Source organism: Thamnophis elegans, chromosome 16, assembly GCF_009769535.1.
Source record: "Thamnophis elegans isolate rThaEle1 chromosome 16, rThaEle1.pri, whole genome shotgun sequence".
NCBI lineage: Eukaryota > Metazoa > Chordata > Lepidosauria > Squamata > Colubridae > Thamnophis > Thamnophis elegans.
The window spans coordinates 10,200,433-10,218,573 of NC_045556.1; the positions used below are offsets into that span (position 1 = coordinate 10,200,433).

At 39.1% G+C, this 18,141-nt stretch overlaps 1 protein-coding gene across 1 annotated transcript in view; it reads right to left on the minus strand.

Moving 5' to 3' along the window:
- Window positions 1-17,135, minus strand: part of CEP152 (centrosomal protein 152) — a 34,511-nt gene extending 17,376 nt beyond the window's left edge. Inside the window, exons 1-13 of the mRNA XM_032233536.1 lie at window positions 17,050-17,135; window positions 14,857-14,969; window positions 12,063-12,154; window positions 11,766-11,835; window positions 10,519-10,848; window positions 9,618-9,774; window positions 9,164-9,304; window positions 8,255-8,394; window positions 7,120-7,320; window positions 6,068-6,215; window positions 4,350-4,441; window positions 3,991-4,151; window positions 2,637-2,826 (exon numbers count right to left, since the gene is read on the minus strand). Coding sequence (XP_032089427.1) covers window positions 2,637-2,826; window positions 3,991-4,151; window positions 4,350-4,441; window positions 6,068-6,215; window positions 7,120-7,320; window positions 8,255-8,394; window positions 9,164-9,304; window positions 9,618-9,774; window positions 10,519-10,848; window positions 11,766-11,835; window positions 12,063-12,154; window positions 14,857-14,943 — 1,809 coding nt within the window. The 5' untranslated portion in view covers window positions 14,944-14,969; window positions 17,050-17,135. The remainder of the gene's footprint in view (window positions 1-2,636; window positions 2,827-3,990; window positions 4,152-4,349; window positions 4,442-6,067; window positions 6,216-7,119; window positions 7,321-8,254; window positions 8,395-9,163; window positions 9,305-9,617; window positions 9,775-10,518; window positions 10,849-11,765; window positions 11,836-12,062; window positions 12,155-14,856; window positions 14,970-17,049) is intronic.
- Window positions 17,136-18,141: the final 1,006 nt, after the last annotated feature.

An 18,141-nucleotide genomic window follows, 5' to 3' on the forward strand; every position in this document is an offset into this window, starting at 1 on the left:
AGTTGGTGTTCAATGGAACAAGGCAAGGATAATGAAGGACTGGGCAATATGACAGTGCAATTGCATGTCTTGCTGAGAATAATCTACTCAAGCGTTCTGTCCTATCTCTGCTGCAACAGGGAAAGGAGCAATAAAAACACAGCAAGGAGAATAGGAATGGGTAGACAACTTCTTCTTTTTTTGTCTTTTAATGATCCCGTACTTCCCTGCATCAGTGTGGAGTCTGGGTAACTGAATGGAGCTGAGTGTTTATTGGCCAGACGCCCTTCTTGTCGCCAATGCAGAGTTTTGTTCAGTAGATGTATTCTCATTGTGTCCAGAGAGAGAGAGAGAGAAATATCTGCCTCTACCTAGGATTGAACTCACAGCCTCCTGATTGTGAGGTGAGAGCTCCATCACTAGGCCACTGTGCCACTCCAAGCACCTGGAGATAAATCCGTGTCAAAAAAAATCCCATTTTATTGGATGGCTGATCCTATGCGAAACCCCAAAGGACAAATTTGTTGGTTAAATAAATTCTGCCCCACTCAGGAATGGGTAGCATTCAAAAATGCTCCAATGGTACAACAGACAAATAAGGGTCTCTAAAGCTGAGTTGTTTCACCTCTAGGTCAATATGCCTTTACATCATGGGTAGAGTTTGAACCGCAGTGGGCATTCAAGTGTAGTCAGCCATATCATACACTAGCTAAACCACAGCACTAAATAACTATAGCACTAAATAAATCCGTAAGGATATCACATACAGATAGGGGAGTGCAGGTTAAAATGCTGGGCTGATGATCGGCAGGCTTGTGTTGGAGACCCGTTGCTGCCACAGCGTGGGTGAGCGCCCGTCACAGGCTCCAGTTCCTGCTGACTTCGAAATCAGGCGACTGCGAGTAGATAAATGGGTGCAACTTCACAGGGACGCAGAAGGAGCCTCCAACAGGGCATTCCCCCCAGCAATGGTGATGTTAACCAGCAAATCCTTTCACCACAGAAGCACCTTGGTGCTTCCCACATGGATGTATTAGTATCACGTATAGATCATAGCTACCCAAGAAGGCATCTTTGTGAAGAATGAAGAATCACAAGGAAAAACATAGAATGTTTTAACGGGATGTCTGAAGCGTGCTCTAGCTTTGAAAGCACATTTCTCAAGAAAAAAAATGAACGTTTATTGCTTACATGATCGTTGAGTGTTAGCTACTTCAATTATATCTGTCTAATCCCTTGTCATCGTTCTTTTTCTTCCTACAGCTTTCCAAATTCTCTACTACAAGGCTGCTTTCTCTCCGTGAGCTTTCTAAGCTCTGAGTAGAAACTGTCTCCCTCCATCAGATTTTTGGCAGGGAGCGCGTATAAAACAAACAATTACTTACAAATTCACTTTTTTGTCAGCAAACAAAGCAGCAATTTTGTTTCATCACTAATGTTTCTGGGGTTTTTTCACTCAGATGTTAGAAACCTGTGGCTTAACTGAAATTCTCAGCAGTCTCATTCAGCAAAGCCAATGGGAGCTTTCTGGAGTTTGAAAGTCAGCAACATCTGGAAGATTTCAGGTTGTCTACAGTAATCTTTTCTTGAGGGATTTCTGCAAGCAGCAGCTTATTCTGCTAACAGCCAACATCCTGTCTTCCAAATATTAATTCACAATTCACTGCAATATTTCTTGCGTATTCCTTATCAAAACAAGTTGTCCACCCAATGCATTCCGAAGTTGTGGTGAAACTTGTATTTTCATCAAAGCTACCCCTGGGGGAAACTGAGACAAAGTCAGTCATAACTGAGCTATGCAAGTACAACGAGAAAAAATGATTAGGTTGGATAAATTGGAAATATCCCCCAATCTGGCCAAGTAAGAAAAAATTCTAGCAACTCCAATTTACCACAATCACTGCATTTTGTCCAATAAATTTAAAAACCCAGAGCTAAAGTGCTAACTTTTTAATGTCTATATGAAAGAGAGAGAACAGGTAGCCTTCCTTACGGTCTGTAAGTGGAATAAAATTAAAAGTTTGATTGTAAAGGCGCAAAATAAAGTTAGGCCTCAAACGAATTGCCATATATATTAACAAGCTTAGCTAAAATGATTTACTCAAGAATAAAACAATCTTTGCAATCCGCTGTACTAAAGCAACTTATAACATGTATTTGCAAAAAAAAGCTGTTTCAGAAGCTATTTTGGATACAGGACATTAAGATATTGAGAAATAGAGAACTGAAAGTAAGCAGATGGAAGGAGATTTCACATGCGCACACAATAATGTGCTAACTGATGTGCAAACTGACGGTCAGTAAAAGGAAATGGTAAAATGTGCGCAGAAAAGTATAAAAAGAGTGTCTTGGGATGTGTTCGAGGCCACTGGCATAGCTGTTCCTTGGAGGACCCAGCTATCGTCTCTGGACCTCATTGCAATGGGTTATTGATGTCAGTAATGCTATTATGGCTATTCATGTTCCCAATTGCTCATGAAATATACCTCTGAATCTTAAAATAAGATTTTTCATTGTATTTGCTGTCTCCTATTTCCTTTATTGGGGTCTTTTGATAACAGGTCACTAACCTGCAATCCGCTGTACTAAAGCACTTTCATAAAATAGAAAATTATATTCCTCATTGACATGCAAAACAAGTAACACCTCTCGCATACATTGGGTTTTACCAGCTGCTGCTTCAGTTCTTGTATGGACTTGTGACAATCTTCAAGGTCGTTTTGCAGTCGAGAAATCCGGCTCCTCTTTGTTTTGTTACTGCTCAGTAACCGCTCCATTTCTACCTTCAGCTCTAAAATTATTTCATCTTTAGAAAGTCCTTTATCTGTTTCTTTATTCAATGAACAACTGTCAAATATTAAAGATGAGAGAGGTGAGAAGTGAAATCATATAGATTATATTAGAAATTCTGAACTGTATAAAATGAGTACCTAAGGTTGCACATAAACTACCCCGAATTAAAAAATTTATTGTTATAATTTGCTTTTCAGCCATACTGAAATCTAATTGTATTTAGACAATGCGCTCATCCACTGCAGAAAAATTACAGTGCTTTCGGATACCAATGATTGTTTCATCTGCTGTGTGAATCTTAGCTATTGTAGTTATTTTTTTTAAAACAAAGTAGAAGCAGCAATGTCTTAACATGATATGTGAACCAGGTCATAACAGGCTTATTTAATTTTCATTTGTGTGAACCCAAACAATTATGGCTGAACAAACCACGATTAAGCATGGAGATGGGGGCAGTTATGTCTTATTTTGATCTAGCACTAAATGAAAAGGTAAAGGTTTTCCTGTCAATCATGTCTGACTCTAGGACATGGTGCTCATCTCTGATTCTTGGCTGAGGAAGCCAGCATTGTCTGAAGATGTTTTCTGTGCATAGCTATATGCCAAAGGCGCACGGAATGCTGTTACCTTCCCACCAAAGTGATACCTATTTATCTACTTGCATTTGCATGCTATCGAACTGCTAGGTGGCAGGAGCTGGAGCAAGGAACAGGAACTCATCTCGTTGCGCAGAGCTCGACTCTTATTGTGTTAATTCATTCCATGGTGCTTGGAGAAAGTTTCAAGATAGCTTTGATATATATATTTATATATTTATATATTTATATGTGTGTGTGTGTATGTGTGTGTGTGTATGTATGTGTGTGTGTGTGTGTGTGTGTGTGTGTGTGTGTGTACACACACACACACAAACACACACCACACACATATATACACCCGAAGTGGCATGTTACTGGATGCTAAGGGCTTAAGAGAATACAACATACCAAAGCTATGCTATAAAGAGAATATGCATACCAAAATGTCTCCCATTTTGTTTCTTGAAGGAGACTCAGTGAAAGTTCTCATGTAAAATTATTTTAGCCTGAGGGAGTGGGATTTTACATTATTTGCAAATGCAGCAATTGGAAGAAGCTGAGAAAGTGGAGAGATATCCTCTGTGAAAGTTCTTTAATATGTATTTTGTTTTAAATGACAAGGGCATTAATCTGTAATTACCTCTGTAATCTGGTCTTCTTGCTGATTTGCTTAATGCCCAAATCTACGTATGAATCTGTTAATTCCACATTTAGATTTCCAGCTGGTTCACTGAGAAACACACCATGTTTTGCGGCTGATTCATATAGAACAATTTCTTCTTTTAGGTCCTTTATCTCTTCCTATAAATAGGGATATTCAGTTAGAGTCAGGTAAATGGGAAATAAACTCAATCTCATTTTGAGCACTATAGGATAAAACAATCATCCACTTTCCATTAAGCTATACAGTGGAGGCATTTCTTCTATGGCACTTTTAATTTTATACTGATCCACATCAATTCATTCCTACAATATTTAAGAAAAGAAAAAACTATGAACCTGAAGAGCTTTGTTCATCTCATTGCCTAACAACTGTGCAGAGTGAGCTTGTTGAAGTTGCAGACGTAATTGATTTGTCTCCGTTACTAAGCCTGGAAGGAATAAGAATGAATTTATGAATATAAGCTAAAAATGTTTAAGAGAAAAAGATACAAGGTCAACCGAAACAGCGCATTTTCACTAATTTAAACCATGCTCTAGGTTCAAGGAAAGTACAGGGATATTGTAGTCATATGGTGGAAAGAGTCGGAACTGTTTTGTTTCTAGCTTTTGGAACTGTGTAATTTCGCTTTAGCTTATCTCCTATATTAAAATTAAAATAATGACAGAGAAGTAAATCAAGTATATTTGCTTTTCTTTAGCACAGGGGTCACCAACTGGTGGTCCACGAGAAAATTTTGGTGGTCTGCAGAAAAATTATTTGCATTTTTCATATTGCACTTAATTAGGGATCCTCAAACTACAGCCCTGGGTCAGATACATGCAATAAATGTCTGCAGTCTCGCCCTTCGGGGTCTTTTTGTGTGGGACACAAGAGGGGCAGAAATTCCAACTTGGGATCTGCTTCAGCCTCCTGGTGGGGGGCTTTGGGCGAAGGCTGGAGGGAAGCGCCGCTCGTGGCAAAGAGCTGGAGGGCCTCGTTCCAGTGGGACTGCATCATGGCCTGGAACTGGCTGACCATCTCAGCCCACTGAGCGTCCAGGCGCCGGTACTGGCCTTGCACTCCCGCAGGTCTTCCCTCTGCTTGGAAAGCCTATGCTCGTAATCCTCAGTGAGGTGCTTCTGCTGAGCCTCCTTCTCGGTCAGATCCAATTCGAACTGAGCCAGCTATTTTGCCAACTCTTTCTCCTGGTGGCTGCTTAGCTCCAGCAACTGCTTCCTATTGGGGCCCTAAGGAGCCTGGGCAGGCAGGTGAGGAGTGGCTGAAAGGGGAGGGGCGAGTAGAGGCCAGAGAGGCGTCCCTCGACATGAGTGACATCAAGATGCCCACGCCCATCCAGTCACATGACTGCCTAGCCAGTCATTAGGCAGATCATATTAGTAGTCTGTGGGATTTAAAATTATGGATTTAGTGGTCCCTGAGGTCCAAAAGATTGGGGAGCCCTGCTTTAGCACACCCGAAGCCAAAGGAAACTGTGAAGCTGCTAGGCAAGGCTGCCTTGATAGAGTGGAGGATTAAAAATAAAAGAAGATGATGTCTAAATAATCCACTTTAAATATCCTCCGGAGAAGCATGGCATGCTACTTCTTAGCCAGCAGGATTTTTTTTAAAGCCTGGATTGGTTAGGGAATGGTACTTGAGTACCATTCTGTGAAATTTGCCACTGCTTATTCACTTTATTATGCAAGATGAATTTCAGAAGAAAATTCGTCTTGCATAATAATTTTTCATTTTTCCCTTCCCTCTGGCGGCAGATTTTCAGCTGCCAGAGGGAGAAAACTATGGCCCTTTTATGACTTTTAACCAGAGCATGGCTGGCTCAGGAATTGTGAGAGCTGAAGTCCACAAGTCATAAAAGGGCCATAGTTTCCCACTCCTGTTTTAAGCAAACACACACAAAATGCTGTGTTTCAGACATTAGTCATGTAAGAAAATTTGAGAAGTGAGATTAAACTAATAAGACTAAACTAATCTTGCTATGACGACTACTGCAAAGGTGACTATTTAAATATAGTTGAGGATGGGTTTCTTTAAAAAAAAAGCAAAAATAACACACCTGTTTGTAATAAATTTGCACACTGGTTTTGGCTTTCTTCTAGACTTCTTGAGAGGCGATTTATTATTTCATTTTTTTCTAATTTACTTCCTTCAAGAGTTCTTTCAAGCTGTTTCACATGCTCCTTTAGATGGCAACAAATTTCTATCTGATAAAAATGGAGCACAACTTATAAGCCTTCATAAATTTCACCTACATATTCATCCAATAAACTTTGTTATTCATCTTTACTTCCATAATGTTTATATATTACTAGCAAAAAAATTGTTCCATTGATATCTATTTTTCGGCTTCTGTATTTTTCTGAGCTCTACTTAAAAAAGCTTCATAGCCCTGGAGAAAACATTCAGATCCCAAGTGACAAATAATAGGGTATATCTAGAAATAAAAGCATTAATTTATTGTCTATATTATAAAATATGTTTAAATTAGTACTACTACAGGGAGCTAAAGATATTTTGGAGGACTTCTTTCAGTCTTTAAAACAAGACAGGTAAAGACATTCATTCTGATATTTGCTCTTATTTTACTCCTGCTCATACTGAAATAAAGCATAATACAGGTTGTCCTTGACTTACAACAACTGAGCCCAAAATTTATGTTGCTAAGTGAGACGTTAAGTGAGTTTTGCTCCAGTTTACGGCTTTTCTTGCCACAGCTGTTAAGTGAATCACTGCAGATGTTAAGTTAGTAATCCAGTTGTTAAGTGACTCTGCCTTCCCTATTGACTTGGTTTGTCAGAAGGTCACAAAAGGGGATCACAAGACGCCGGAACACTGCAACTGTCATAAATATGAACCACTTGCCAAGTGTCTGAATTCTGATCCAGCAGTCCGTGGGAATGCTGTAATGGCCGTTAAGGGTGAAAAACAGCCAGAAGTCACTCTTTCCAGTGCCGTTGTGCCATCATTGAGTGAACTGTTGTAAGTTGAGGACTACCTGAATTAGCAAATGAAGATTTGGGGCTATGAAGCTTATTGAGCAGAGAAAACTATGTTTCGTAATGTGAATGCCTTGTGAGAGTATTTTCGTATTATGAGGAAGGATCTGACCTGCTCCTGGAGGGATGCATTCTTCACATCGAGTTTCTGTTGCAAAGATGAAGTCTGCTCTTCCAGTTTCTGCTTGAGTGCGGCAACGATAGCCTCGTGTTGCTCCCTTGCACGCTGAAGAGTGTCAGAACGGCGAAGTTCCAAGAGCTGCTGTTGCATACTTTCCATGGCAACTTCTGTCACTTTGGATTGTTTGATCAACTGCAAACAAAATAATGCAACGGCAATAGCACTCAAGACTTAAAGCATTTCACGGTGCTTTTACAGCCCTCTCTAAGCGGTTAACAGAGTCAGCGTATTGCCCCCAACCATCTGGGTCCTCATTTAACCAACCTCGGAAGGATGGAAGGCTGAGTCAACTTTGAGCTGATGCAAATCAAACTGCTGACAGTCGGCAGAGTTGGCCTGCAACACTGCATTCTAACCACTGCGCCACCATGGGTCATAGAGATATGGGATTTAATTCAAAATGGTAACCCAGCTCCCTTTAATATGTTGTAAGCAAACTCTCAATCAATATAAAGATATTAGTAGAACTACACTAGGATAAATACATTAGCGACAAATCTCTTTTCCAGCACACTGAGAAACATGATGCAATTGAAAAACAATGTCTAACAACAAGCAATATTTTTTTTATATATAGTGGTAATTTTGAATGGTTGTTAAACAAGAGAGTCAGTAAGAGAGGGACATCTGTATTGTCTTTACTCCAATTTGGCTGTAGGTCAAGAATTGTTGGGGGAGAAATGTACTCAACTATATTGCCGCAACCTTAGTTTGAATATGATTAATTCCCCCTATCATGTATGTCATGGCTTAAGGATGGTTTACTGTCCAGGCAACATTCCAAGCTATAAATAATAGTTTACTAACCATAATAGCTATGTTCTTACAATATGCTGAGCCAAAATCAACGTAAGACCAACAAGCCACGTTACCTTAACTCAATAAATGTTGGTTTTCCCATAATTTCATCTCCACATTCAGCTTTTCAGAAGACAGAATGTGCTCTATGGTTTGCTTGAGGAATGATGCTCTGCATTTTTGAGCTTTTATTGTTTCATGTACCCTCTAAATGAATTATTTAGCAAGCAGTTTCAAAGCCCTTACCCGATCAAATGTATTGTCTTACCTGCTCCTCGTTAGCTGTCAGAGTCTGAATTTGGCTTTCGAGAGCTTTTATTTGGCCTTCAAGTTGAACTTCGCTTTCCTTGCTATTTTGGTAGAGCTTTTGACTTTCTTGGAGGCTAAGAAACATGCCATCCTTTTCATCTTTAAAAAAGAAAAAAATCATTTACATTACTATTCAGTTACTTTTTATCATTTGCAACATACTCTTTTCGGGAGTGGGGGGAGAATGGACCCTAAAATAGAAGACTTTATGTGGTGGAGGACTCAACGAAATAGCACCTATTTCAGAGTTCTGAGGTTTTCATCTCAAATTTATGGCATTTTAGAAAACGTTATTTACTACCCAAAATAGTTGGTGAATGAAGTTTGACGAAATATTCTACATATGACAAATAAGCAAGCATCTTTAATCCAGAATATATCAATACTTAAGCATGCAAGCACTCCCAAGACTTAGTCACCCAATTTAGGAGGCAATTCCCCCAAATCACCAGAGGTTATTGCACTGTGGATCATACAAAGTAGCACATTCAATCATTGGGACGGGCTGTTTTTGGAAAAAATACCAACTGTGTAACCGCTTGTCTTAAATTTAGCATAAGCAGGAAGGAAGGCTTACTTATTTCTCTCAAGTTTTGCTACATTTCAAACATTGTTTCTTATCAATCAACAATCAGAAAACTTAAACGGGTTTAAATAAAAGTTAACATGGGTTTAATTTTAACCAAATAAGTGAAGGAAACGGGAAGTGTCCTCCATCAGTTCTGGGTTAGGGTCCCCTACTTGAACAGGGGGATGAACTAGAAACCTCCAACCTCCTTTTCAACTGTTGTTCTGTGAATACATCATATAACAAAACTTGACATGGCCCAAGTATACGTCTGCAGTCTTATCTTTTGGACATATTTACCTTTCATAATTGCAAGCTGATGGGAAAGGTACCTAATTTGCTGTGCTCTTTCTTCCAGCTGGTTAGTAAGTTCTCCTAAAGTTCTTTCTTTTGCTTTATTCAGAACCTGCAGCTGAAGAATCTGCCTGTTGTCTGAAGAACCTGCAACTCACATTAAGTTTCCCGCACGTCAGGCATACAGTATACAGGGTTTTCTCAACCAAATGCACACTTCAATAAAATCCCCGAGAACAAGAATTTCTTCTTGACAGAAGTACGTAAGTTTTGCTGGACAGCCTTACTAGATACTTCTTTTAAATTATGTACTGTGGTTTACTTAGGTAGCAGAAAGGTGAAAAGCCTTTTTATCAGACTCACAAAAGAAGAAATGAAAACCTTCATAAACAATTACCCGATTCAATAAAAAAAAACTAGGATTCTAGCTCAACACGTATAATCAAAAGCACATACTTACTTTCACCAGTACCCAGAAATTCTTGTTGCAGATCTTCAAATGCTTCTGCCTCTGATGAAATAGGGGCTGTTTTTTGAACATTCTTCTGGTAGGGTTTATACACAACTTTGTAAGGCTCCAAAGATTGGCTGTTGGTTTCTGAACCACCATACTGCAACTTTAACAATACAATTTGTAAGTGCTATGTACTTGTTTAGTTTTAATTAAAAAGTGCCAATAGATTCGGTGCCATTTATTTATTATGAAGTTTACTTGCTGCCTATCTCGTGTCAAATGACTCCGTATCATTTTTTTAGGGACCACATACATTTTTGTCCACAATGCCGATAGTAAAAACAGATAAATAGAAGTACAGCTGACTTCAAATAGGACGCCCAAGCGGCTCATTAATCATTCTGCAGAAAATGAAAATGTTTTTCTGCGTAGCAAGGCAAGCTACTAAAATCAGAGATTTTTATTTAACGAAGTTTATGAAGCCCACTGGGACCTACAATCATTCTTGGAGATAAGCAAGATGCCAGAAGTTGCAGCACGTCAGTTTCCTATTTTTAAAATTTATATATATATATATATATATATATATATTAAAGGGGGGGGCGGGAATCTGAGGCGAACAACCTGGTAATATATATTAAAGGGGGGGGCGGGAATCTGAGGCGAACAACCTGGTAATTAACAGATGATATATCGACAGGCACAAAAGCCAGGATCTCAAGCCCTATCCAAGTTACATCAGGCTGCGTTCTTTCTCAGACAAGCTCTAATTTTGTATCCAAAAATCATGAATGAACAATGCAGAAATTATAATTCCTTTTTAGTTTCATTCCGGAACGCTACTAACTGCTAATATATGAAAACCGGGACACAACCAAATAATAAAGGGCCATCCACACAGACCTACCTTCAAGGGTTCCTGTGGAGAATCAACAAAGTTTGGTACAACGCCATGCTGGTTACTGAAGTCTTGCTGGTGGCCATTTGTGAAGGCTCGAAAATTGGGCGGCACAGCATACACCCCATTTTGTGGGTAATGGCTGGGGGCTTTGAAATCATCTCCAAGATAGACATCTTCAGATCCGTTTTCACTGGCCCTGCCAGAGATCTCAAACATGCTTTTATCTTCTGCCTCGTTATGATGGACAGGCCAGTCACTCGCATGCATTTCACTTGGGGTGTGTCCTTGGTCGTACACAAAGCAGTTGGCAAACATATTCTGGTCCTGCCCATAATCCTGAGGATAAACAGTTTAAGTGAATATAGCGGACACTATCTCAGTTGGATAATGTGACTAGTATTAACATACTCGTGTGAGTAAAAGAGGGAACAAACTGAGGTTAGGGAATAAGAACTAATAAAATGTTAAATTCACTCGTTTATTCAATGACCCTTCAATTGAAGATGACTCCGAGCGTAACTGAGCAGAGGGTTGGACTAGAAGACCTCCAAAGCTCCTTCCAGTTCTGTAATTGCTAGGTTAGCAACCAGCATAAAAGCTCTCAGGTGCAACATCAGGAAGAACCACCAGTATTAGCTATTATTTCAGAAACTTAACAGATTCATCCATGCCTTCAGAAGTGACAGAGCTTCTAATATACTGCCGTTACTGCAGAAATTGGTGCTATATTCAGAGATGTATTTCCTTGAGAATAGCCAGTGTTGGGCTATATAGCGCAGGAAATATTTTACAAAATTGGCCCAATTTCAATTCTACGAGAGTAATGGGTCCCGGATTTTGGACGCATTGTGTAAGTTAGCCCATTTGTGGTTTCTTGGTTCAAAATTTGATGCCCTGTAATGCACTATTTCACCCTGTTAAAGGTTACATACAGACAAACAGGCAAGGGCAGGAGATAGATAGACATAGAGATATTGATAGATGACGACAGATTCAGATAGAGATACAGATAGATATGGATAAATGATAGATGACTGATAGATGATGATGGCATACTAGGTAGGTAGTTAGGTAGAAAGATAAGGTAGAGAGAATTAGATTGGATGGATGGATGGATGGACGGACAGATAGACAGATGATAAAGCACCATATTCAGCTTCTAACAAATCAGACGGAACAATATTTTAATGTTCATTTTGAATGAGCCGGGAGATGTTTTAAGCTTGCACAAAAGCAGTTCAAATAAAACTCACACTCGGAGGGTTTGTTGCAACTGGGCGATCATTCCATTTGGTGGCATCCTGATCCCAGGGTTCATGCACTCTATACAGAAAAAAAGGAGGTTTAGAAACCCATTTGTTTGTATAGTCTTATTGTGATTTCAAACACACACACACACACACACACACACACACACACACACACACACACACAAACAGTACAACATTTTTCCTGATAGATTTCAGAAGATAATGTGTACATGCCATTTGAATGTAGTTACAACATTTTTCAGAGCAAGGGGTGGGGGTGTCAAGTGACCACTTTCTTACTGCTCATGTTCTTCAGCTGCACTGAAGTCAGAAAGCTGATCTCCGCTGTCTTCTAGCATGTCATGAGGAAGATCTGTCAGTAGCTGTTGTAGCTGAAAGGGAAACACACGTATGGGAATACGGGACAAATATCTCGCACTAAAACGTATCTTGCCTACTCTCTAGACTTTAATACCAGAGGAGTTTGCATTGAAAGAACTACCTTAAGGATGTTGCTACAAAGTCAGTCTAATGGTTTGCTATTTGCCTGTTCTGCCCCAAATGTTTCTTAGAGAGCACAAATAGGTCAGGGTAAGGAAGGAAATTAGGGAACTTAAAGAGCCATTATACAAATAAATTTATGAAAGCTTGCCACTTGAATAATTAGCACACCTGCAGCTTTGAGAACTGTGTTTTAAACAATAATTATAAAAAAGTGGATCCATTTTTAGTTTGCTATTGCTTGCCAGGAGATTCAGCTTCAAGAACTATATTTTGATCAACTTGGTCAATAGGACATACTGCTATCAGAGATATTTCAAAGAGCCGTGGTGGCACAGTGGTTAGAATGCCGTTATTGCAGGCTACCTCTGTTCACTGCCTTCCATCCTTCTGAGGTTGGTAAAATGAGGACCCAGATTGTTGGGGGCAAGATGCTGACTCTGTAAACCGCTTAGAGAGGGCTGTAAATCACTGGGAAGCAGTATATAAGTCTAAGTGCTATTGCTATGAGCCAGGATATGCAATTAAAGTACCTCTGATTATCTATTTCATTCTCAGAAACAATTAAGACTAGGGTGAGCCTATCTTAATTCTTCCGCATGAGCTTTCCCTTCCCCAATGGTGCTGATCCCCCTTCTCAATCACATAGCAGCTATCTGTCTCACATACCCAAACACGGCTTACCTCAGGCATTGTGAGACAACTGCAATTAATGCACTTCAGTATATTTTTAACTACTGATCTTTTGACTGAAAATAAACTTCAAATAACGAGCCGTTCAGTTTGTGAGTAATATCGTAGCATGTATTAAAATCATGGTATTGTTGTGAGAGACTGTCTTTCTCTCAAATTTGGAGTAGATGCTAATATTTAACTTATATTTTTTAAGCAGATGGTAGAATGGAAATGGTACCAAATCTGTGCAGGATTAGTTTTTGGGAGAAAAGGCAACAGATAGTTCATGTACAATGTCCTCGACTTACAACAATTCATTTAGTGACCATCCAAAGTTACAACGGCACTGAAAAAAGTGACTTATGACCATTTTTTCCCATGACCATTTTAGCATCTACCTGGTCATGTGATCAAACTTCAGACCCGTGGCAACTGACTCATATTTATGATGGTTGCAGTGTCCCGGGGTCATGGAATCCCCTTTTGCAACCTTCTTAAAAGCAAAATCAAGGGGGAAACAAGATTCACTTAACCACTGTGTTACTAACTTAATCGTTGAAGTGATTCACTTAACAACTGTGGCACAAAATGGGGCAAAATTCACTTAACAACTGTCTTGCTTAGCAACAGAAATGTTGAGCTCAATTGTAGCAGTAAGTCAAGGGCTGTCTATATTATATTTCCACCGCAGTTCCCTCCTTTTCAGCTATTCGCTCTTCAGTTTTGAGAAAATTAAATACATTTTCAAAAAAATCTTCTGAACTTACTTGGCGCAAAGAGTCCTGAATAGAATAGACCTGTTCTTCTAAACCTTCTGTGAGATTTTGGTACATAGAATGGATTTCAACTAATACATCTGTGCAGTACATTTTCTTTTTTTCACAACATTACTAGAAAACTGTATATAATAATATAAGCGGTTATCAGATCATAATCTACCATGTTCCTTTTCGATGGAGCCTTTAATGTGTTTATTAACTTGGGGGGGGAGGGAATCAGCCTAGAAATACGAGAGGACAAACTAGAGTAATAAACTTTAAAGTTCCTCCGTTATCAAAATCTGGATAATTCCTGGCACAGAGGTTAGCTGACTTTTCTAATTACTTTCAAATAAATCTTATTTCACACTAACACAATTAAACTCAGCACAATGAGGGAAACATCTAAAATAAAGTCCTACCCTATCTGCATTAGCCTTTACTTTTATTTATACGCCCATTATAATGAAGTAAGAAGAAAAAAATCAATTTTGTAACAACTACGTCAGCTAATGTACCACTCCATAATTCTCCGAGACCAAATCTATTTCAAACAGCTTTGCTAAAATAAAACACTTGTATCTACAGGCCTTTCTGTGATATATTAATCTTTCTAATGTCCTGCAGCAAAAATATAAAATTCTAAGAGGAATCCCTGAGATGCAGCAAAATGCTTAACAAAAAACATTTCCTCACATGCTCTAGTTTTCAGAGAATAAAATTAAAACTTATAAGATACGCATATTGAACTAGTGCATAAAACAGCATATATGTCTCCATCTACCCACATCACTAAATACTCCAGACAAGAGGCATAACTCAGTTTGTTGCAACAGCAGATAACCTGGAGATGTACAGAAGCTTTAGTCAGAAGAAATGAGCAAGGGACTTTTATTCAGATTTTAAAGGAGCAGCTCCAATAAGGCTGACATCATGAGAAACCAAAGAGTAAATTCAAGAAGATTATGATGTCACAGAAACGTCATCTTTCCAATGCAACATTAGCTTCAATGAAAAAGTAGCTGGTGACAACTTCCAGAAATAAGGGACGTCTAGCCTCTCTTAAATTGAAATTCAAGTGAAATTATGGCAGGCAAAGATTTGAGAGCAGACAGGCTTGCTAATACTTCCGACAAGTTTTGCCAACAGGTAACTCTTACCTCTTGCTCCCTAGCATAATCCTCTTGGTCATATTCGTCCTCTTCATGTTGCATCTGTAAAGCGGCACTGTCAAAATCCAGCGACATCCTTCCCAACTTATTTCTTGGGCCACCTGGGAAAAATAGCTATTTTAAAATTCCATGTGCAATTAATTAACCCTGTAAGGCTTTGGTAAAAGAATGCCAAATCCAATGTAACACAATTATTCTGTAACTCTTATTTTGTTTACTACAACTTTTAATCACTGAGCTCTTGATTTTCAAGGAAATTTGTGGAGGCAGATACAGGTGTTACCACCTGGGTTAAGTCACCCTTGTTCAAAAATAGGAGCTATTTATAAGATTACCCCTTCCCAATTCATGTATCCCTTATCTATATATCAATAACCAGTTTTAGTGGATTAAATCATAAATCATAAGATGTAACACTCAGTGATAGCCGTAGGATACTAAATAAGCAATCAACATTTAGGAAACTAAATAAAGCAATATAAATCGTAAAGATACAAGTAACATATGTGGCATATGTTATTACCTTACTTGTGAAATAAAATAAAAAATAAAATAAAGAAAAAAATAAAATAAAAAGTACCTTGCATCAAGGTACATGTGGTTAACCGAATCCTTCTGATTTACTCAGAATGCACAGAACAGGCTAAAAAAAATAGAATCTTGTCAAGGTTCTAGTCCTCAGTGAGGAACCGGCCAAACTGTCAAGCTGTTTAGTAAGGATGTATTACCATTCTTCTTCTCATCTCATCTTTCCTATTACCTATCTTCTTTTTCTACTTCTGTATGTAACTTTGTTACTTGTATCTTTACGATTTATAATGCTTTATTTAGTTTCCTAAATGTTGATTGCTTATTTATGGCTATCACTAAGTATTACATCTTATGATTTATAATGAATGTATTTTTATGACAACGATGGTCATGTTTTATCACTGATAGCTTTCTATGTACAATGAGAGCTTATGCGCCTGAGACCAATTCCTTGTGTGTCCAATCACACTTAGCCAATAAAAATTTGAATTAATTCTCTGCCTGATAATAACCTAACCCATAATATCTAATCCTCCCGGATCACTGTTTGTTTTTTTTAACTACGGTCACCTCTGCGAGCATCTACAAACGAGAATCCACGCCCTCCCAACACCCACCCACCCCAATTTAGGAAAGCATGTGTTTCTCACGACTATCAAGGTTCTAGTTCACAGTGAGGAACCAGCCAAACTGTCAAATTGTATAGTAAGGCTGTATTACTCTTCTTCTCATCTTTCCTATTATCTATCTCCTTTTTCTATTTATGACTGTAATAAGTTTGTTGCTTGTATCTTTACGATTTACATTGTTTTATTTAATTTCTCAGTACAGTATGATTTATCTTGATTGCTTATTTAGTATGCTATGCCTATCACCAAGTGTTAACATCTTACGATTTATGATGGATGTATTTTTATGACGAGGTGGGTCATGATTTATCATTTTGTAGCTTTTCTGTAGCTTATGCACCTGAGACAAATGTTTGATTTTGATTTATTTTTATTTGATTTATTTATTATTTGTCAAGCATGTATAAGATAACCAGATATAAGTATAAACATGATTATGGATACATGAAATGGATAGGATACCAATCACACTTGGCCAATAAAGAATTCTAATTAATTCTAATTAAAAAAGGCCAAATCCAGGCAGAAACATCTGCCTGATAACGACCACCTAATCCATAATATCTAATCCTCCCGAATCAATAACTTCCCCCCCCCTTTTTTTACTGCGGCCACCTCTGCGAACAGCTACAGCAGGGAATCCACGCCCTCCCAACCCCCCCCCCCAAATTTCGGAAAGCGCGTGCTGTTGTTTCTCACGACAGTCAAGGTTCTAGTCCGCAGTGAGGAACTGGCCTCTCTATGTGTGTGGAAACTTTTTTTTAAGATATACTGCCTGCGTGGAACTTTTTAAACAGTTTCTCCGAGGATGGGTCGTCAAGGAAACCCCGAAGCACCTCGGGAGAAGGAAAAGCGCTCCAGAGGGGAGGTCGAGGCCTCGTTTCCATAGCAACCAGCAGCAACCGTCACCCGAGGGCCCTTCCACGGGAGCCTAACCGTCCACGTTACCCAGGAGCAGGGCCTTACTCCCATCCCGCGCCCCACAGGCCCCCCGCCTTGATGAGCAGCCCGGGCACCTCACCTTCTCTTCGGCGCTTCGCATCCCCGCTGGAAGACCCTGTTTTTTACCTCCCCTTCCGTGTGACAACCGAACCCCTCTGTTCCTTCGGGGGGAGGGGTCTTGCGCTTATGGACGACGCATCCACCCAATCAGATGAGACGTCATCCTGTCGGGTCTTGCGTTGGAGAGCGTGGAAGGCGGGACTTTCGCATCGTCTGCTCCCCTCCCCTCCCCTCTCCCTAAAGCAAGTTGGGTTGCCTCGCACCGCTCTATTGCTTTTGAAAGCTGGCGCGGGCGGTGGCGGGAAGAGAAAGCGGATCGGCGATTGGCTGGGAGGTTTAGCCAATCGGAGGAGTGAGGGGCGGGCTAAATTACTTTAAGTCCTTTAAATTAAATGCTTTTATTTAACAAGGGTGAGCACAATAGTGCTTAAAATTGAGATTCATAAACAAAACAAAAAAATAACACTAAAGGCATAAATTAGTGTTGTTTCCCCCCACCCAAATTTAGCAATTTTAAGAGGAGTGGTCTTCAACTCCCAGAATTCCCCAGCCAGAATTCTGGGAATTGAAGTCCACCTCAAATTTGAAAAATATTGGCATAGATTTAAAAACCATACATACCAAGCTCATTTATCTTGAGCTCCAGAATTGGGGGGGGGGGATTTGTTTTCAATACATTAAAAAATCCATTTGAATTACAGTAAGTCATACTTTTATTTTTAAACAATAACTAAACATAAAGGTAACTTCTTGTTATCTTTGAGCAACCAGGGTTAAAAATTCTTGCTAAAGTGCCTGCAAATTTATTCATACATCTATCAATAAATATCTTGCTCACCCATTTTAACATGCTAATAGATTCCCCAAATGGAATGTAGTTTACGAGTGGACAACTGTTTAAGTTAATTAAATTTTATTATAGTCATGAACCATCATAAAAATAAAAATGCATGTAATAGAACCAAACCTTTAATTCCTATCTGGACTTCCTGTCAAGGCTTATTTGAGATGTTACCCTGACAATTAGCCGATATGCCAAATTCTCCCCTTTCCTCTGAGGGTAGCTAAGAAAAATAACCAGAAAAATATTGCTTCTGGTTAAATGGACTTT